This window comes from Drosophila biarmipes, chromosome 3L, assembly GCF_025231255.1.
Source record: "Drosophila biarmipes strain raj3 chromosome 3L, RU_DBia_V1.1, whole genome shotgun sequence".
In the NCBI taxonomy this organism is placed as follows: Eukaryota; Metazoa; Arthropoda; class Insecta; order Diptera; family Drosophilidae; genus Drosophila; species Drosophila biarmipes.
In genome coordinates, this window is record NC_066613.1 from 17,580,269 (window position 1) to 17,602,041 (window position 21,773).

Genomic DNA, 21,773 nt, shown 5'->3' on the forward strand with positions numbered 1-21,773 from the left:
CCGCCGGAAATCGAAGAAGAAGAGGCCTATCGATAGATTAACATGTAAGAAATAAATTATTTTGATTTTGTGTAAATTGTGCAGAAAAAGGGCTGGATTAAATGAATTGTTTGAGTAACCTCGTGCGAATTGTGAGTGGGCGGTAAATGCACAGAAGCCGCACGTTCCTCAGCGAAAAAGCGCATTTTTTGTGCAGAAACTCGGTACCGCGTCGGTGTGTGTGGCATCGTTGTGTTTGCTTGAGTGTGTGTGTGTGTGCAACAGCGGCAGCTATTAAAACAATAACAAAAAAGACAACAAAAAACATAAACTTTTGTTTGTTAAAAATGAAGAGTAAAAAGTTGCTATTTGTTTGGTCTAAATACCAGTGTTTTGGACAAATTGCGTTTTAAGAAAATGGTGGTAGAGATGGCTTTAAAAAGAACATTTAACTCAAAGTATACTTGTTTGGCCAAAATTACTTATTATTAAAAAGAAATAAATATCAGAAAGAGGACAAAGTTTATTTAAAAGAGAAGCCTATAGTTTGAAATTATTTTTTTTGAGTGATTTGGCCTTATATGTATTTCCATCAGTTTTCATTAAAAGTGTAATATTTCTTTATTTTGTATATTATATGTTTTACCTTTACTCTTACCTCCACATTCTCTTCCCTTTTGGCTCTTCCTCCTCTCCCTCGCCAAGCCAGCTGTTTGTCGCGTTCCACAAATATGGCTGGAGTGTGGACCTCATTTGGGGCTCGGGTCTTACATTTCTCTATGTGGAATGCAACCTGTGGCCAGCTGTTGGGTCCTGTTGAACTCCCCCTAGCCAAACACATATGTACAAGCGTGTGTATGTATGTATGCCTGTGTGTATAACAACGCCAATTGCTAGGGCTTCTGCAAAATATCCTGGCCACATAGGGAGTTGCATGGGCTAAGCAGTTTCAAAGATGTGTTTATTATATATTATAAAAAAATGATTAGTTTAAAAATGAGAATCATATTTTCAAAACTGTTTTTTCAATATTTTTAAATATATAACTTAAAATAGGGCCTCTAAAATGTACTTTTTTTTGCTTTATAATATTAAAATATTTTATTTTTATGTTATACATCTAACTATTAGTATTATATATTAAACTAATATTTTAATATTTTCTGGTAAAAATATATATTTTCCAAATGCACAGTAAATCATCTGTAACATTTAACAACAGTTTATTCAGCATAGATTGCATTTAATGCTTCCTAGATGCTGTAAAACCCATGTAACCCCTTGAGTGCGCACATTTTCCCACCACTCCTCCAATGGGTTCCACATCCACTGTGTTGCACACACAGCTGGCCATTGTTGTTGTTTTCACTCGAGCTCCTGTGCACACACACACAGGCACACGCCACTCGGGGGTCGTTTGTGGACTCCATTTGGCTTGGCTGTGGGATCTTCTTTGCGTTTTCTTCATTCGTGCAGCGCCAATCGCGCGGTGTGTGTTGCGTTTTTCTTATTTGCAAAAAACGGTTAGGAAATGGTAATGAAAAAGTGTATATAACAACTCCATTGGAGCAAAGCACCAAACTGATTAAATGCCAGACCGAGAGCAAGGTTTTCCCCCCTAAATATGTTGGCTTAGGTTCAGTGTGTATGTGTTTTTGACTTGTGTTAAATATAAAACTCTAAAAATATGAGGAGTACTCGACTCCGCGAAAAAAAAGTGTGGAAAATGTAAAACAAATATGCGCGCAATTCTGTCTGTATATGTGTGAAAAAGCGTCCCCAAACACCCACACAACCACACACACTGGAAAATTAAATGAAATCCCAGCTCTGCAGCCCTCTCACTCCCACTCACTGTTGCTCTTGGGCATTCTCGTTTTGCCCACCTTTTCGCACAAACATTCCCATTTACCGCTATTTGTTTTAATTTTAATATCAAATATTCTTCTCTTCTCCGCCTTTTCCAGTCGACGCGCCTCAATTGCTAATCATTTGCCCGAAAATGCACTTCAACAGCAAAAAACTTTCGTGAAAAGCTAAAAAAATAAATAAATAATTAATATATTTGAAACGTACGATGTGAAAATGTGTAATGTGAAATTTAGCAGTTAAGCGCGGATTGTATGTATTATTTAAATTTTTGTTTCAATATTTTCTACAAAATAATTAAAAAGAACTGAAAAAAATCGAAAAAAAAGAAAACGAAAAAAGAAGCGAAAACAAGAAAACGTTTTTTTTACTCAGTGCATTGGTGTAACGAAAACAAAAACAAAGCGTAGCGAAGGAGAAGGAAAGCGGAAGAGGTGAAGGCGGGAGCGAGAGAGAAAAATGTCAACGTTCTTGAACAATTTCTTCCCGGCAGGTAAGCAAAAACAAAGCCAAGCAAAGAAATCAAAGACAGCAAACACAGGGAACGAAGGAGAGCGGCACAGCTGGTGGCAGGGGCGCGGGCAGAGGGGTGTCGGTTTTTGGGGGTCCTCTGCCCCCCGCCGCTAGCTATTACTATTAAAGGCAGTTTCAATTTAGAATTTTTTAAGACAGGCTTTTGACTTTTTTATATTAATCTTGACCTATAAATACATAACCACTTAAAAAACATTAATACGCAAAACATTTTAAATTGCTATAACAAATTTTAACAAATATTTTGTTTTATTAAAGAATTCATAATTTTTGTTTGATATTTATAAAGTACCAGCGCTATTCCCTGCTTTCTTCACCCCTTCCTCAAGTCCTTGGCGCGCCCCTGCCTGGGTGCCATTTAATTGAAAGTCACCTTTGGCATATTTCATAAGCGTTCTCACCGGGGTCATCCTGTAATTCAATTCTCTGCCGCTCTCTGGCTTTATTCGCTCCACTGGCGGCATGTAAATTGAATTTTCCTACCGACGCGCATATTGTGATTATTGGCAATTACATGGACGTGACCAAGGCACAAAGGAGGCGATGGATGACGGTGGCCACAGGGACGGCGTAAGGAGCTCTGGCAGAGAATCCCGGCTCGTAATCAATCTACCCCAGAACAATCCATCTATCCACTTCCCTTTAATTACGTGCATTCCTCGCTCCGATGCCATCGATTATCGCTGTTCCTTGGTGCCCTTTTGTTCCTGGAAACTCTCGGGTTCCCAGTTTCTGCTCCTGGCTACCCCTCTGGGATCAGGAACAAGTTCCACACTCGGCATTCTCTTGCATTTTCTTTGTCCTGCGAGTGCGGCGGGCAGGCACAGAGGCCGAAATAGGGAAACTCGAACAGGTACGGCAGGAAAAACCACTTCCTCGATTCCCTGCCCTTGCCAAAACCAAAACAATAAGACAATGAAGGAGGGTTTCCTACAGGCGCTGATACTCTTTAGGATAGTGTAGTGCAAAATGATCTCAATAATACTGTAATAATGTATTGCGATACAGTGATCTCATGGAACCCACAGGATTTCCCACTTTGTCACATAATGTTATTACTATAATATGTTAAGAGATGAACTAACCTGAATTGAAACTTATTTATGATATGATTAAACGATTTATGTTCTTAATAAGAGGTTATAAAAGGCCAATCCTAGAGAAAACTGAGTTACACACAAATTTTATATCACAATTTATACTAAGAATAACATATACGATACTCAAAAGTAACTTGACTTATCCTTAAATCTGTATCCTGAAACCCATATAGTCCAAATGGAAATCACCCTGCCTTCTGCAAGGGTACAAAGACAATGGGATGGCCTGAGAAAATGCACTGGAGAGGGGGTTGTCTGGGCTGGATGGATGTGGATGCGCACCTAAACCCGTTTGCAGAGCCGAAAATTCAGCCCGATCAACTCTTCGGTGGCGTCAAAACAACAGGCAACCAGAACTGCGCCGCATCAACAATGGCAGCTCCTCGCAGGCTGGGGCCAACGGCAGCTGACGGAAACACATTGACTCCGGTGATACGATGATACCAAGGCACCATGGTGACGGCCACTTCTGGATGGTGCGGCGTTGTCTGTAGGTGCACTGGGTTACCTGTTGATGATGGCCCTACCACTCACTGTTTTCCTTCTCCTCCCCTCCCGACGAGCTCCGTTCTGGTCGGGTGCAATTGAAAACTGGTTTGCCAAGTCGCCTCCTTTTTCCGCCGCTCGCCCCCCGAACTGTTTCGGTTTGTTTTTTGCGTAAACAAGAGAGGCTCAGACGAAATTGGAGATCTTGAGCTCTGGACTCTAATCTGTCTGTATTCGTTTTTGCCAAAAAAACAGAGGGATACACCTTGCTAAAAACCGGAAAAGATACAAGTGCAATATGATCTGAAAATCCCTTACTTTAGACTATTAAGAGTAGATTTTCTTGTGATTTTTCTTGACTTTTCATCATAAACATATTGCAGGTGCCGTGTTTTATTAAGCCAATTTGGCAATGTTACGCACCTTAAACACCCATATGTATTTAATTTTTATATAAACCTAATGGCTGACAGTTAAGGGCATTGAAACGTATTGCTTCACGATTTGTGGCCGTCATTTCAACCATTTTTCTGGGCCCTCTCGTGACGTTAGAACGTTTGGTTCCCAGTGAAAAACCGGCGAGCAACTGGTTCCGTGTATATGGTCATCTTTAATGGGGTCTCCAGACCAGCTGTTGGCCAGTTCCACCATCTCTCTGCGGGCCTCAATCGCTAAACATTCAATTTGGGCCTTTGTTTATGGCCCATAAAACAGCGAGCAACAAAGGAAAAGCGCCGTTTGTTTGTCGTTCCAGCGCTGTGCAAATATTTTTGCTCAACTTTATTGACGCACCAACTAAAAGCCTCCTCGAAAAGTGCCGCCCCCCCAAGTCAATTCATCTCAGCAACAAAAAAACCCAGACAAACTTCATTTTATTTCTATCAACTTTTTATTGTCCAACGATATGTGAAAGGTTTTGCTTTTGTTCTTCCGCCTTTTATTGTGCGACAAGTGCACGAGGCATGAAAACTGTATCGAAAATAGCGGGGAAAATGTGCCAGAGTCTGGCAAACTATAAAAGCTGCAAAAAAACATTACTATCGATTGGTTATGCCGCCCCCTTCCCATTTTATTTACAAAATTTCACGGAAATGGCTTGCAAACAACTATTTCCTCGGCGTTCCTTCAATCTGCGTTGTTTGTATCGCTTAATTTGGGTTTATTATTCTCTGGAATGGGATTTACATGCTTATATTATGTACCAGTTTTATTTTCAGCCAGCCAGCTTTTCTTTTTTACATCTGACTCGGTTTTGGTGTCATTGTTTTTAACAATGGTATCTAGTCACGATAATCAAAACAAAAATAAGCATGGGAGATTTAATAAAATGGGGAATTTATTGATTGTGGGCTGTAGGGCAAAGTTTGTGGGGAAGTTTTTGCACTGTAAGAAAGCTGAGGAGCAGAAGAACTTCTATATATCTTTCTTTTTGCGGCTTTAATCCATTACTTAAGGATATCATCATCATTTGGCTTTTCAGGACCAACTGTTACGAGGTATTTGCTTGAACGGCTTTTCTAAAGCCAACTTGTGTGTCCTTGGGCTTGCATGTCGTAAAGATAATCTCGACGACAGGATTTCGTGATTAGGGCTGCAATTAAGTATCACATGGCGGAATTATCGCGATTTCAGCGTGAAAATCCCCCTTTATGGTAATCGCCTCGCTTGCTTTGTGAGCCATAATCTAATTATCGCGTTTCGAGCGATATTGCAGACAAGTCGACGTCGCTAATGTGCCATGCCCGTCACTTTTGTTTGTGCAGCAGCTTTTACACTAGGTTTTCCTTTTGTTTTCAATTTCCCCGCGAAATTCCAAGGCGCCGCGCAAGAAAGTATGCAACACATTCTCTTCTTGGCACGCATCATTCTTTTGCATATTTTCGCATTTCGCCTTTGTTTTTTTTGGCAAAAGCGGCTAATAATGACACCAGCAGGGTGTTCCTCGCCTTTCTCCTTTCGCCGCCTTTCCCTCTTTCTGTCCCCTTGACTATTTAATTTCGCATTCGCCACTTGGCTTGCCAAAAATCACATTGCGCCCTTGGGCCAAAAATGTGGTGCACACACGCATTACTCATACGCCGGGGTGTTCCGCCCATTTCCCATTCCGCATTTCGCATTTCCCTGCCATTATAATGGCATATATCCCTCGAATATCTCGTAAATACGCCGTCGGGCCCTCAGTCTAGTGGCCATAAAGCAATTTGGCCAAGTGCGTGGTCCGGACACGTGCCGAACAATATGGCCATCTGTGGAGAGGAGCGGCGAATGTCGGCCAGCTTTATTGCCTGTGGTCTCGGGGTCATTATCTTCAGTTCCATGCTGGCCAACAGCACGGATTTCCGGTGCGTAATATGCAAATTGGAGGGGGGGTTTTGGCCAGGCTGGATTCTGCGTAAGTCTCTATGACTTTCTCTATGCGACGCCATATGGAGATGTATGCCACAGCTTCCAGATACCATTAGACTTGCTTTAAACTACAATATATTGGGTTTGAGAAGGAATAAATGAGTTTAAGATTATTTGTCCCTTGTTAGCTAATGTATGGTGAATGTTTAAGTAAAATATGATACGTATCTATGTAGATTTGTTTAAACAAAAATTTCCTACATATATTTTAAAATCTTCTTTGAAAGAGAAAACTATTTTATAATTTTGATGTTTTTTATCGTTAAGTTGCACTAAAATTTTCACAATTCTATCTGTACAATACAAGATAAACTGTATTTTACCGTTTGAAATCAACAAAATCTTCTTGAAATCTTCTTATAAAGAACAAATTTATTGCTGAGTTGATGACTATCAAAATCAATTTTTTTTTTTTTTTTTTTAATTAACATCTTTATTTAATATAATCCAGGAACAGATCTAATTAAAGCTTTTAACCTAAATGTTTTCTTAAGTAAATAATCTCTTAATTATAAATTATAATTAGTTTTCAACTTGGTATATAGGAGTAGATCAAATTACGACTAGTTTCAAGTAAATAATATATTCATATTAGTCTCTTAGGAGCAGCCCAAAATGTCTTCTTTTGAGCCTGCGAATCAAAATCAAAATCAAAATCAATTAAATTACTTTTAAATCTATATTATTTGTTTTATCTGCATTGGGAGATTTCCGTCAAGAGGTTTCTTCCCATTTTCCATTGTCAATTCTCGGTTTCTTCTGTTCTGGAAATAATCGGAGTTATCTGGGCTGCCCAGTGGCCCCAAAACTGTGTTATCACGCGCTCGCGACTCTTGTATTTTGTCTTTTGCCTTTTGCTGTTTTGATTCGCTCCGTTGGGGATTTTATTTTCCTTTTTCTTTTGCTGTTTGTTTTTGTTGTTCTCGCATTGTTGCGCTTGGCTGTTTGCTTTTGCACTTTGCTTCGTGTTTTTGTGTCGAGAGGTGTTTGCTTTTTACTTTATTTTCTCGCGTCTCTCCGAGTCTCCGTTTCTCCTCTCGCTCTCTCTCTCTCTGTCTCATTGCGGTGCTTTGCTTTTCGTGTGTTTTTTTTTGTTAGTCACTCTTAGGCAGCGGTCGCGAACGTAAGCAAACGGCGGGTTTTTCGAAAACGCCTGCTAAACTTAACCCACGACCCCTTTTTCGACACCTACGCCCCTGCCTCTGGAATAATCAAATGCGAGTGTGTGAGTGCTCTTCAAAGGCTGTGTGGTGTGTGTTAGTGCTGGTGTGGAGGTCTTAACGGTTAACGTGCTGGAAAAGTGGAGCGATAAAAATAATATAACAACAAAAAAAAACAGTTGAGAATCGGAGTATAAAGCGCGACATGTGTTAACCCCCCGAGGCAAGGTGTTGTCGCTGCTGCCGTCAATCACCGCTCAGGGGCATCAATCAAGTGCTGACTCTGAAACTGAGACCCACAAGGAAGCAGGGTCCAATTGAAGGGCGAACGGGGGGAGGAGCGGTAGAGGTTGACACGAAGAACTTTCACAATGTGCTTCATCTCCACAGGCCAGCTTCCTCGGCTCCAACTTCTCCATGTCAACAATGTCAACTAAAGAAGTACCTTTATAAAAAATAAGAGTAACATATTAATTGTCTTATTATATCCTACTATTAGCAGACTTTTAAAACGCAAGTTTCAGCCTAAAACAATCTTATGATAACAGCCCTTCCTAAACTTCTTAAAACTCACTTCCTGCCTAAGAAAAATATTGCGATAATCAGAGCTCTAAATATAGTTTATGACACAACTTAAACATTTAAAATTAAAAATTTCGTCATATGCTGAAAGAATTTCATAAGTTAGGGAATACAAATTTTTGTTAATATGAATTAGGTTTTTTCTACGTTTACCCCCTTTAGAAAAACCTTCTTTCGAACAGCTTTTATTAAGGATATTATGATTAAATTTAAAAACAACAAGAGACATCTCAAAATAAGTTGTTCTTTTGATTATTTACAAAGCTATACAATGAAAAACTTTTATTTTAATCAAAAGAAATTAAAATTTAAAGTAATATTAAAGTTTCCTAGTATTATCTCGGTTTAACTTGAGCTTTTTGGGTATTTTATAACCCATAAATGGCCAGATTTCTTTACAATTTGAAAGACAGCTGTTTGAATTAGGGAAGCTCGACTGTTGCGCCCTTTCAGTCCGCATATCATTTTGCGGCCCGCTTCACATTTACAACTTCCGCTACTGTCTGCCACCTCCCCCCATTTCCCGCCCCGACGTTTTCTTTGTCAACTCGCTGGCCGCATTTCGAAAATTTAAAACTTCGCGCTGTCGAAATCGCATGCATACGAAAATGAATACGAACGGCGAATAAATAAAATAAAGCGAGTAGGCTTAATTCGATGTGTACATATTTACACACAATTTACATTTCGGACGTTTTCGTTTTCGCTTTCGCAATTGCCTTTTTCCCCTTTTTTGCTGGCCAGTGTTGTCCGAGTTAGGCTGCAAAGATAGATATCCAGTGGATATTATCTAGCCCCTGAAAAACCCCTCGATTCGACCTCATCCCCCGACTAAAGCGCTGGCACAGCTGTTCGGCTCAAGCGTCTATGATTGAAGCAGCTGTTGTTGCTCAGCCAGAAATTGGGTCAAACTGTTGCTGGCTGCCGTCGCCGTGTTTCTGTCGCTCGGCGTTGCCTTTTGCCGCTGGCAGTAAACCAACCAAACTTGTCTGTTGGCCAAGAAAAAATACGAGAAAAAAGACAGCTCAGCTCAACTCACAGCGCTCTGAGGTTAGCGTTGTGCGATATCAAGCTCAGATTGCGATCGGCAGTAAAAAGCGATTGACAAGCGGTTTACGGTTCTGTTGGCCAGGTTTGGAGGAGAAGCCGGCCAGAAGAGCAATATCGCTGATGGGTTCCCACCAAGGAATCAATTTATTCTTAAACCACACGGAAGCAGACTGGTGGGAAAATTTCCAACTAAAGCATGTTAGATAAAGGGAAAATAACTGGAAATGTATCTACAAATAAGTATTAATAATAGATACAAGATTGTTATCCAAGATCCTATTTAGCATGTAAAACTTTGGTGTCTCATGTAGTCGCGTTGTCATAATTTGCAAACCCCCATCTAAAATTTTGATGGTAAAACACTATTGGTTTTGACACACTTGAAGTGCTACATAGACACTCAAAAGTCAGCAGATAAACATGGAAATACTGTCCCAAAGGCAAAGTAAAGCTCAGAGTTCAAGTGCATCGAGCATTATTTACTCGTTAGTCGCCTAACGACTGTAATGTTTTACGTTGCTGCATTATTAAAGGCAATTTGCTCCCAACTACATTTTCAGTCCTCAATGAAGTAATTAGATGGTGTTAATCTCCTACTTGATCACAATTAACCTCAAGCTATTATTCAATGCAATGTAAGGTGCTAAAGGCATAGTAAACTAATTGCTAAGTTTTTCTTGTAATTATCAGAACCCATTCTTCGATTTTTAAAACGAATCTCCTCTCCCTACTCTGTTATTTTTTCAATTACAGAAACGACAATGTCTTGACTTATGGGTTCTTATCTTTTTGCCTTTGAGGTGATGTGTCCCCTTATCGTATAACTTCGAGCGACACTTTCAAGGGGGGCTCGTAGTTCTGGGTTTGGGCCCCTTAATATTTGTTTTCTATCAATTTGTTAGGATCTCTCACGGGAAATCGTCTTGGGGCCAAATGATGTGTACCCAGAGTTACGATTATCTGCACCTCATAGGTATCTCTGTTTATGTACACAGATCTGAGTGTGTTGGCGTTCCACTGCGGTTGGGCTGATAATGAAGCCAGAGCCTAGGCTATAAATATTTCATTTATAATGTACTTACAAGTGTGTGCGAGTGAATTATTATTACACTGGGAGCTTTGCATGCCATGAAGCGATGGCCACGTGTGTGCGTGAACCCTCCCCCTTTTAGCCCCTCGAAATGCTTCCCGTTTGGATGTGGACTTATCAGATGATCGCTTACAGGCCCCGAGCACGCCCCACTCTCATAATTAGAATCCGCAAAATACTCGTTTCGGCGGTGGACTAACACATGAATGCACCGTCAAAAAATTTCGATAATCTTAGGGTTCTATAAAATAAACCTTAAAAGTAAACCTAATATGAACAAAAATATCAAAACGGTACAAAAAAGAATCCGATTTTAAGCCACCTATTAAGTGTTGATCTTTATTTTATCAATTCCGAAACGATATTAATTTTTATGAGTAAAAAATCTAAGAAAAAGGTTGATAATCGCTAGGTAAAATCCCTTTAAAAGTAAACCTGTTGTTAGGAAAAAAAACGAAAGTGGTTTACAAATGAATCTGTTTTTAAGTCAGCTTTTAAGTTATTATCAAGTCCGAAAAGATCTTAATTTTTATAAGAAATGCACTCCCCTGCTAGGGGCAGGGGGGTTAAGGGTCATTGGAACCGAGGCTGGGGCCTCTCAAACTGTGGGCACTTCGGTGCTGTAAGAGAAATAAACAAACAAACAAACAACGCCAATGGATTTTCATTGTTCTTACTGTGGCGCGTGTGCCTGCAGAGCTTGAACTTTCCCAGTACAGTGGAATTTAGTAACACAAACTACAATTATGGGAATATTTTAGGTAAACTTGGGTACCGCCCCCCGCTTGATGAAGGGAGAGATTAATGGGGAAAATGAATGATAGACTAGCTTCTTAACTGTTTTTAACGTTTATTTATTACTGAAAAAATACTAAAAATATTATCTAAAAATGGTCGAGGTTCTCGAGGTTGAAATAAAAGTATTATTACCATGCAGATTGTTAAGAAAGAAAAGTTTTGATCATCTAAGTTTAGTGATCATCGATTGGTAAAAGAACCAAGTTTGAGGGCTTGACTGTATCTGCAGCCATGTTAAAACAAAAACAACTGCAGCTGTGGCCACATATGTACAGTTAATCGGGCGGACGAGCGAGCAGAGCCCACACCACACGCCCACTTTGTCTTCGCCGCTCGTCTGTCATCGTCACACAGTTTGACACGCACTGTGGGGCCCGGTCCCACTCGCTCTTGGTCTTGGTTTGGCCCCCCCTCTCTCTCCCTCTCTCTGTTGGCTCCCTCGGCACAGTGGATCAAATGTTCTCGGTAGAAATAAATGTTGATGAACCTAATATGTTAGGAGTCTGATCATTTTAAGCTTTCATAGTTGTGAGATGCTAAATAACACTTGAAAATTTAGCTTTTACAAAAATAAACTATTTTAATATAATAATAAGAACCGTTTGTTTTTATTAGATGTTGAGTTGGTTGAGTTAAAATGTTCACATACAAAAATCACCTATATTAATTAACAGAATATTTAGTTAAGCTAAGCAACTATTCATCTTTCTAGAGACATGATGCATTTGGCATTTTCTTAAAAAAAAAAGAAAAATTATGTGAAATTTCCAAGACTTAGTTTTGAGGTGAAGTTTAAATAAGATCTATTATTTAGATTAAAAAAAAAGTTGACCACAAAGGAAAAACGTTTATGAATTTTAATTCGGGGCAGTTGAAGGATTCCAAGTAAAATATTCTATACCCGATTTCGTACCCCTTTGACCACTGTGCTCTGTCGCTCGCTGCCGCGTTTCCCCAAAGCAAAGAGGCGGCTGGGGTTTTCAGTTTAGAGAACGCTGCGCTGCCGCTCGGTTCGTGGCGCGATCGATGGTCTGTTGGTGTGGGATTTTCACCCGATTTTCGAACCGATCCGATGTGTTATTTTCACCGCTTGCATATTCATTACACTTACACTTGCGGCGGCCAAAGACAAAAACAATTTCGCGGCTCTCCCTCTTTTCGAATATAATAGCGCGGCCGAGTGAGCCGAGCTGGGCGGTAAGCGGTAGGCGGTGAGCGGTGAACGGTAAACGCAAATGGTAGACCATCCGTACCGCTCTGCCACATCTACATATTCACTTGACGTGACGTAACAGCACGGTTTTTGTTATTGTTTGGCCTGCTCCCCAAACGTGTGACTATCTATATATGTACGCAACGAAATATATATAGCCGAGTGTATATATCTGAGTGCGGCGTTTTCATGAACGCGTTCGTGATCTTTGAAGCAAAACAAAGCTAAAGCTGTCCATTTCACCGCGAAACGCAGCATAAGGCAACGGCCCAATAATCATCGGTTTTCTATGTGTGGCCATATGTATATGTAGCCGAACGCCAAACTTGCTTGGTTGCACGTAAACCCTAAAATATAGACATCGCCTTGTAGTTTTTCTGCCGACGTCATGCCAACAAACAACCAGTGGCTGGCGATTTATGTAAAGTGAAAACCACTTTGGTTCTGGCCATGTTCAAGTAAGTTTTTGGCCGCCAAACCGTAGGCAACACCTGATTGTGGTTCTAAAACTGTCGCCCTGCCTTAACAGGTTATCGCCGCCCACCTATTCGTACCGCCACCCACACCCCCAAATACCCCTAATTACCCAGTGCCCAGTGCACAAAATATAAATAAATAAAAGCACACATAATAATTACCATTAGCATATGTGGGCATTCAATTAAATCGTTTGCGTTCTGCTCGCTCGTGTGTTTGTTTTTCAATTCGAAGTCAAATAAATAAAATCAGGCTGCGAATTATTGCTTATATGGCCAGAGCAGAGCATCATCATCAACAGCAACAATAATCTCGCAGTTTGTAAACAATATTTTGGGTCCACGAATTATTGGTACCCCTTAGAGGAAAGCAAATAATTTCCAAGGGTGCCTTAGAGAAAAATCTAGAATAAAATGTTCTCAAATGTATTTTAAGGTATAGGAAATAAGGAAATTAAATATTTATCGTATTCAATATGGGTATGTCTGCGGTTGGTTTATAGATTAGGAACCTTGGCAATAAAAAAACATCATAAAAAAAAAATTGAGAATAAAATGTTCTCAAATTTTACTTTGAGCACAGGAAATAAGGGAAAATAAATATTTAGCGTATCTAGTATACGTATATGTATATGTGCGATTGAGTTATAGATCAGGAACATTGTTTAAACAAAGAATTGCCCATTGATCATAATTGAGTATAAAATGTTCTCAAAGCACAGGAAATAGGGAAAACTATTAAAGCATATTTAAGGCTTGCTCATCCAATACAACTCATTGGCAGTTATTTAATATCGAAAACGCCGAATAAGGCCTATTAATATTCAGTAAATTATTCAATACATTCTCGGCCGTAGCCTCCCTCCCCGAAATTGCACGAACAGCGAATACAACCTGCTCCATATAAATATATAAAATGGTTTTACGTATTCGTGTATAGGCTATATGGCGAATTCAAGGCCAATATCACTTGTTTTATCCTCGCACATTGGCAAGAGGCATTGGCCCCGTACCCCGAATAAAATGTTTCGCTTTTGAAACTGAATTTTTCACTTTCGGTGCTTGGCCAAGGCGACTCGAGAGTCACTCGCATTCGAGACGGGTCGAGTCTGCCTATCATTGATTCAACACTCAGATATCCGGTGGAGAGGGCGTTCGAAATCAGGCAACTCCTGGAGCAGAGCCAGCACTAGAATTCAGCATAGGAACGTGGGTTAGTCATGACGACGGCGCTGCTTCCGAGTGGACTACATAGGAGGAAGGTATTGTGATTAACACCTGAGTAACCTGGCCGAAACACACACAGACCATTCATGCTATGTATACACTCGGCTGTATTATTTTTTCTGTTAAATGTGCGAATTGCTAAATTCTAAGTTTGTCGGCCCGGTTGTTTACCGCAGAAATTGCGTCTTGGCTTTCATTTGCTTTGACCCGGAGTCCCAGAACCAGAACAACACTATACACATATTGCGCATACTCCAAAAATGTTGGGGCCTACGCGCGCTATCGTCGTATCGATAACTGTGGAAAATAACAAGAAATGTAAAGAATTTCGGCTGAGCGAGGGCTAGGGGGTGCGGAATAGTCTGCTGGGGTAGGCTTATCGCACAAAAACACCACACCACACACACACAAAGTATTCATGTTGATGTTTGTTTAATTGATTTCTAATCAATTATCGTGTGTAACGCAACTGTCTCTATAGTAATCCCTTCTCTGCTCCATTTTCCAGATACGGCTGCTATGGATCCAATTTTCTTCTCGCCAACGAATGGTATACCCTCAGAGAGTAAACTCGCTACTTATATGGTAAGTTTGGCTCTCCCCGCCACCCAAAACTTTCTTATCACGGTCCCCCGCCCCCACGAAAACAAAGCGATAACAGTTTAAGGGGTAGATTATTATTATAGCCTCCCGGGCGAAAAACCACCCACTGAAACCAGCTGTTGGCGGCCAAGTTAACAGCTGGCCACGTTTGCTCGAGTACTTTTAATTATGCTTTATTTGTTTTCACTCAATTTACTCGAACCATTTCAATTTCAACGCTCGGTCGCACATAATATACACTTGACCGACTTTTTTCGGCTTTTCTTATTTTATTTTCGGGTCCACTGCCACACAAAGTGCCATATAAGTCGTATATGCACGTTAAATATAAATTTGTGTTTATGCATGGATTTTTGTATTTTGCACATATAGTTTCGAGAATCTTGAAAAGCTCGGAAATTATTAACAATAAAATATTAATGTGCGAACCGCATAATTGCCAGGGAATTGTACTAATGGAAAACTGTACGGAAATTAAAGGCATTAGGCAGACATTTGCCGCTTAATTTACTTTTACAATTCAAAGATCATCAAATCAAATGGAACAATTCAATGAGTGTAGGCTGCAAAACCATGGCGAATATTAAATATGCGCGATTCTGAGAAATTTTGTAGTTATGGGGGTCTAAGAATTAAAGATATGGCGGCGTGTGTGCCATTCTCGCTAACTAAATGAAATAATTATACTCCAATTCACACAGGAAGTCAGACCTTGGGGACCAAAACTCTTTGTAGTTTATATAGTTAAAACACATTTACATTTTTTTATACATTTTTCTAAGTAATATAAAGTTTCAATAAGTAAATAACGTAATTGAAAAGACTTTGTTCCCCAGTCTTTTATAGAAATGGCACTTCAGATAAGATAATAGATTGCATGGGCGAAGACAAACACTCGAAGAAGTAGAATATTTTTAGCAGACATCACTTAGGCTAAAGATATTTTGAACAACCCCCGCAAACCCCATCCATAACCTATGATCCATTTATATTTTGCTGCTATCCTTAAGTTCCAATACCCAGCACAACTGAATTATTCTCACTGTTTTCTTTGTATTTCTCTGAATCTCTATCTATCCGTCTACTCCGATTTTTGGTGTCCATCTCAGAACCGACAGAATGTCGCCACACCGAGCGGTTATGGGCTGAATAACGGGTTCTCTCTACTTAATTTGGATTCGCCCCTAAATAAAAAGTCCCAGGTAAAGCCGTAAATATCTGGTTCCCCTTCCCATTGTTTTTTCTGTGACAACCGCGAAATGCGCTAGACCTGTAAATGTTACCGTAGAGGTTTATATACTAGCCCTTTAGTAGTTAGTTTAGTACCATCCTAACCTACGAAATGTATAAAAGTGTCCATTTGTGTGTTCTTCACAGGTGTGTTTTTAGTTCTTGAATTTGGCCAGAGATTACACAGGTGGTTTTGAGTATTTAACTGGTTTATAATTAAAAATTTAAATAAATATATACAGAACAAGTCAAAATCCCCTGAAGTAACTCTTGCCGAATGAGAAAATAAATATAGGGATTGAAGAATCATTACTAATAACTTTTCTTTAATGGACTCCCCATAGGTCACGCCGCAGTCGCCCGAGTTCATTCCAACGCGCATAAGCTCGACCGCCAACTTCTACCAACCATATCACATGAGTAATGGGCTCAACGGCGTCAATGGGTTAACAGCCGCCGCCGCAGCAGCAGCAGCCGCCGCCGCCGCAGCTCCCTCCTCCACGTCATCGGTGTCCTCCGCCTCGGTGACCATCAGCAAAACAGCCAACGGCGGCGCCTCCATGCTAGCCCTGCAAAAGTCCGCCTCAATTGCCACTGTAAGCATCGCACAACAGCAACAGCAGCCGCAGCATCCCCAGAAACAGCAGCAGCATCCGCCGCCAGTGGGCGGTGGAGCTGGGTCCGCCACCTCTGCCCCCATTGCGATCAGTGGCGCACCACCGAATCCCGCCGCCGCTCCATTCGTCAGCAACATGTCCGCCCAGACGCCGCTCAAGGGACGAAGCGCCATGCTGCGCCAGGAGTCACCCACGGCAGCAATGCTCTCGGGCGGAGGACCAGGAGAGAAGTCGCCACCGCACGGAATGACGCCCCACGGAGCCTCGCCCATACCCACATCGCTGCCAACCAGCGTGCATCAGGTGAGTGCAGTTCCAGTTGAGACAAACAATGGATTTGAAGAATTCGCTTTTCAAATTTTGGTTTGTTTCTTCTCCTAACTAAATAAGACTAATATTTTATATTCTTTCCCCATCTGCAGGAGAACGTCGGTGGCACCATCTACTTCTATCCAACTGCCAACGCACAGAACAACCAGCCCGTTGTCAACTCCGTGGTGGTGGACACAACGCATCCGGCCCACCATGGCGTCAGTGCTGTGGCCCCGATGAGCGCGGGCGTACCGCCGTCCATGATGTACACGGGGCATGTGTATCCGGGACCGTCCTCCAACGTGATCACCCTGCAGCCGAAGACGCTGTTGGAGTCGGCCTTCTTCATGCCCGACGAGATGCGCTCCGAAATCCTTGCCCGCAACGAGATCTCCAACCTGATCATGGACGCAGCGGAGGCTGCGCAGCACGCCCTGCCGATGGAGGTGGACAACTATCATGCGCTGTATCCGCTGGAGCCGCCGGCACAGCCGATGCACGCCAAGCTCACGCTCCCCGCCAGCACTTATCGGGCCACGCACAACACGACGGGCTACAAGTACTGTCTGCGCAGGTTACACGGTGGGTACTCGTAGGGATTTCCTTTTAAAAGACCTAACTAAGTTATTTTTATTCGCATTTTTAGGGTTCCGCCTGCAGTCGACCAAGTGCATGACGCTGGTGGAGATGTGGAAGAAGCTGCAGCACACGAATGTGGTACAATTGCGTGAGGTGTTCACGACGAAAGCATTTGGTGATAACTGTAAGTGGGGCGAGGTCTGTGGCACCATTAGCTATAAGTGTGGTTTTAATGCTGCTCCTGGGAATTAAGGACTCGATGTCATCTCTATAATCATGGGGTAATGTTAGAAGGTTGTTGTAAACACGTTAAAAGAGTTACTAGATAAGTTTGGTGATTTCTATCTTAGGGTGGCCCTGTTTTCCTAAAAGTAATTCTAGAATAAACGTTGTGCATGCCCGGAATCTATTGCGATTGCTAGTGCTATTTATGGCATAGCACTTCACAGTCCGTAATCTTAACTAAGCAGAGTGTAATTATCGCAAATCTAAACTTGGCTATCTGTCATAAAGCGAGCGTTAACCTTGATTTCGTACGAAAAATATTGTGGTACTTGATAGGTTGAAGCAGGAAGTTGGGATATTTAAGGTGAATGAAAACCTAATTACCATGTCAATAATGTTTATCGGGCACCCACAGCTTTAGTATTAGTGTACGACTATTATCCCGGCTCGCAAACATTACTGGCCAAATACTTCACACCGGCGCCAGAGACCAACGGGTACACTGATCCATTCCAAGGCGAGGCCCGCCCCTTCAGGTGGGTTTTTTCATTGAGCACCATTTCTGTTTTCTTTTAACTAACAGCTAAATGATTTTTGCAGTCATAAGAGCAACATGCAGCGAACGAGCAATGGACCACTGCTGCCGGAGGCCACCATCTGGTCGATCATCATGCAGCTGACCGCCGGCCTGAAGGCCATCCACCATGCCGGTCTGGCCTGCAAGTAAGTGATCACACGGGATAGCACACTGTCCGAAACTTACGCATCTTTCTTTTCAGGGTTCTGGATCCCACAAAGATCATTGTGACGGGCAAGCGGGTTCGGTTTAGCTCCTGTTGCATCTCGGACATAACGCAGTTTGATCCGAATGCGGCCAACCCCTTGGCACTGGTTAACATGCATCAGCAGGTAATATACTCATTTATTTTTCTATCTATAAGATTTGTTCGTAAAGAGGTTGTTTTTATTTCCTTCAGGACGATCTGACCGCTCTGGGTCGCTTAGTATTAGCCTTGGCCTGTCGCTGCCTTCAATCCGTGCAACGCGACAATGTCCAGTCGAGCATCGATATGGTCACGCGAAACTACTCCACCGATCTGCGAAACTTTATAGTGTATGTAACTGCTTTATAGTTCCTCTGCTTTAATATTAATCTGTGGCATTCGCAGTTACCTCTTCACCACGAATAACCGTCGCTCGGTGACCGATCTGATGCCCATGATTGGTGCCCGCTTCTATACACAACTGGATGCCCTGCAGAGCCAAATCGATATGCAGGAGGACGAGCTGGCCAAGGAGATGGAGAACGGCCGGCTGTATCGCATTTTGGTCAAACTAAACAGCATCAACGAGCGACCCGAGTAGGTTTACTTGCCATGCGTGTAAGAAGACAACTTAAACTTCCTCTCTTCTGCAGCTTCAATCTGGACTGCACTTGGTCCGAGACTGGTGATAGATACATGTTGAAATTATTCCGTGATTATTTGTTCCATTCCGTCACTGAGGATGGCCGGCCCTGGCTAGATCACGCACACATTGTACAATGCCTCAACAAGCTGGATGCTGGCTCCATAGAGCGCGTAAGTAAAGTCGGATAAGCGCGGCCTGTGGCTCCCAGAGGTCTCATAAAGCTAATGGCCTATAATCCTACAGGTGCAACTGATGTCTCGCGACGAGCAATCGGTACTCATCGTCTCCTATGCTGAACTCAAGAATTGTCTGGAGAACGCCTTCTCCGAACTGATGTCAAGTGCGGCCAACTGAGCACCTCGAGGGGAACCGACAGGAAACAGGAAACAGCCAACGGGAAGCAGCAAGCAGGAAACTGATTCTGATGCCGATAGTTGATTCCGGAAACACGCGCAGCTCACTTAGCCACCCTCCGCACGACCACAAAAAGCGACTACGATTAAACGGATTAGCCACTAAGCGAAACATTCATTACGACTAAGACATTTTGAGAACCATAAACAAGTAAAATACGAAGATGTTTATTGTTAAGCCAAACCGAAAAAGGAACGTAAAACCAACAAAAAAAAAAACTAAAAACAAACAAAAAAAGATGAAAACCGATATCCAATGTTATGTTAGCTCCTAACTAAATTTTAGGCATTTAAAACAATACAAAAAAGAAACAACCACAACCACAAAAAATAAACCAACAACAACTTTTTGAAAACGAAATCTCTCCAAAAAAGAAAAAAGCAAAAATACAAAAAAATGCAAACAATACAAACGAAAAAAAAAACTTAAAAGCAAAAAAATTTGAAAAATTTGTTAAAAAAATGCAAAAAAAACACATAAAAAGGGAAAAAATCACGCGAAAGAGCCGAGAAAACCTGGATCTATTTTTACAGAGCTAAGAGAGGATGAAAGTATTTATAAATATGTATTAAAAAATCGAAAGAAAAAAATTGTAAAATTTTGCAAAACAATAAATAACTGTAATGACAAACAATGGCAAAAACAGTGCAGCAAAATCGTTGAGCAACAACAAAAAAATATAAATACAGTGCAGAGTAGACGGATGCAGCTAGGATTATGAGAAACGTAGAGATCGTAAGAAAGTGAACAAGGAACCACATCAAATGTTTATAAAGCATGTCTGACAATGATCGCCTGCCTCTTCTCCCCTACAGAAAACCCCAAAAAAATGATATGGTAAAGTTGAAAAACCCAAGAGAAATGCAAAAGAATGCAAAAGCGGGAGGCGCAGACGAGCAAGGAAGGACAACCGAGAAACGTTTTTTATTTTTCAAACTGTGTATTTTTTATAGCAAAATATTTTAAAAAACCAAACAAAAAAATACAAATTTTCTAAATACAATTTAAAAAGTTTACAAAAACAAAAACGAAATGTATTGAGAAGAGAAACACTATGTATTTGTAAAGAAAATGTAAATGTTGGTTCATGGAACATGCAAAGCGACGCACAGCGCGACTCTAGAAAGTAGCTCAACGAGATACTCAAATCTAACTGAAAAACTGAAACTGAAAACTCTAAAAAACTGTAAACCGAAACGAAAAAGGAACCGAAACCGCAACAACTAAAATCTAAACGAAACGAAGTTGTCTAGGCCAACAGCGTGATATGTACATACATCCATTTTGAAAGAGTCTGCGACACGCAATATCTACATTCGAACTATTTGTGTTGCTCCACATGGGAAAATACGCTCTCACAAGCCGATCAATGATCTGAAATGCATATATGTGTATTGCCACGCACGCGCTGAACATCCGAGTACAATATTTTGCTAATGAAAGTCTGTCTCTAGTTGTAAAACTCCTACAGCCCGCTATATTCCATACCCAATCCCAGAGGAAAAGTCGCGTTGCGCCTGCGCGGCCGCATATCACCCAACCGAAAGTCGCAAACCGATCGAAATCGGGCCTGAGTCGAGAGATCGAGATCGAGATCGAGATCTGGATCGAAGGATACTAAAAGGCTTCAACTACTCCGCACCACCACCAAATCACATGAAATGGGAAAGCAAGGAACTTTTAAATACATATTAAGTACAATTTGATTTCGAGACTCTTGGAAACTGCATACTGATATCATTTTTCTGTTGCAACGAATGAACGGTGCGGGAAGGTAACAAATCATAAGGATCCAATTTTACAGAGTCCACTCACAATTCCTCTAAGCAAAAGTTTCCAATTTTGGCAATTCTATCCTAAGTGTTATACAAAGAGTAAGAAGATATTCAAATCAGTAGATGCTGTGGTTCGTTTACCAGTTTTGTGTGATTTATACTAATTTTGTACTTGTTGACAACTCGATTTAATCAGATCCGATGGGTTATGCAATTCAGTTCCACTCAAATTTTACAATATTTTTCTTCATTTTTTACACTCTCGTACTTTTACCTCTCTTTCCGTTTTGTCAAGATTACAGCGTACTTTATTTTTAAATTATTGTGTACATCAACGTAAGACTAATTATTTAATTGAAACGAAAAACAAAATGTAAAAAAAACTTTTTGAGAAAACCAATAAAAAAATAATAAAATTTTTAAAGGCAACGTGTTTTCATTATATTTTAGAGTGACTAAATCACATTGCCTTGAAATCGTTTCTGGAAGCAGTAATATTTTTCTGATAATACAACACGTATATATTTTTATTATAATGAAGTTATTAATTTCCTAAATATTTTGATCTCTCGGTAAGCAGGAAGTCGAAAAATATAAGAGGCATTTAAAGAATAAGAGGGCTGCTAAGAGCGATAAAA

The 21,773-nt window shown here is 40.9% G+C and overlaps 1 protein-coding gene across 9 annotated transcripts; it reads left to right on the forward strand.

The window, feature by feature from the left end:
* LOC108035049 (PAN2-PAN3 deadenylation complex subunit PAN3) lies at positions 1-21,559 on the forward strand. 9 transcript variants are annotated; one of them, XM_044094666.2, is made up of 14 exons: positions 1-44; positions 1,947-2,341; positions 14,479-14,555; positions 15,683-15,775; positions 16,148-16,723; positions 16,843-17,314; positions 17,379-17,495; positions 17,952-18,072; positions 18,137-18,259; positions 18,316-18,445; positions 18,514-18,650; positions 18,706-18,897; positions 18,954-19,116; positions 19,190-21,559. In XM_044094666.2, the coding sequence occupies exons 2-14, from the start codon at positions 2,308-2,310 to the stop codon at positions 19,298-19,300; spliced, it is 2,346 nt and encodes a 781-aa protein (XP_043950601.1). In that variant the 5' UTR covers positions 1-44; positions 1,947-2,307; the 3' UTR covers positions 19,301-21,559. The 9 variants fall into 9 exon arrangements, with proteins under 9 accessions (XP_043950601.1, XP_050742788.1, XP_016965913.1 ...); XM_017110424.3 differs by lacking the exon at positions 1-44 and adding an exon at positions 1,444-1,513; XM_050886831.1 differs by lacking the exon at positions 15,683-15,775.
* Positions 21,560-21,773: the final 214 nt, after the last annotated feature.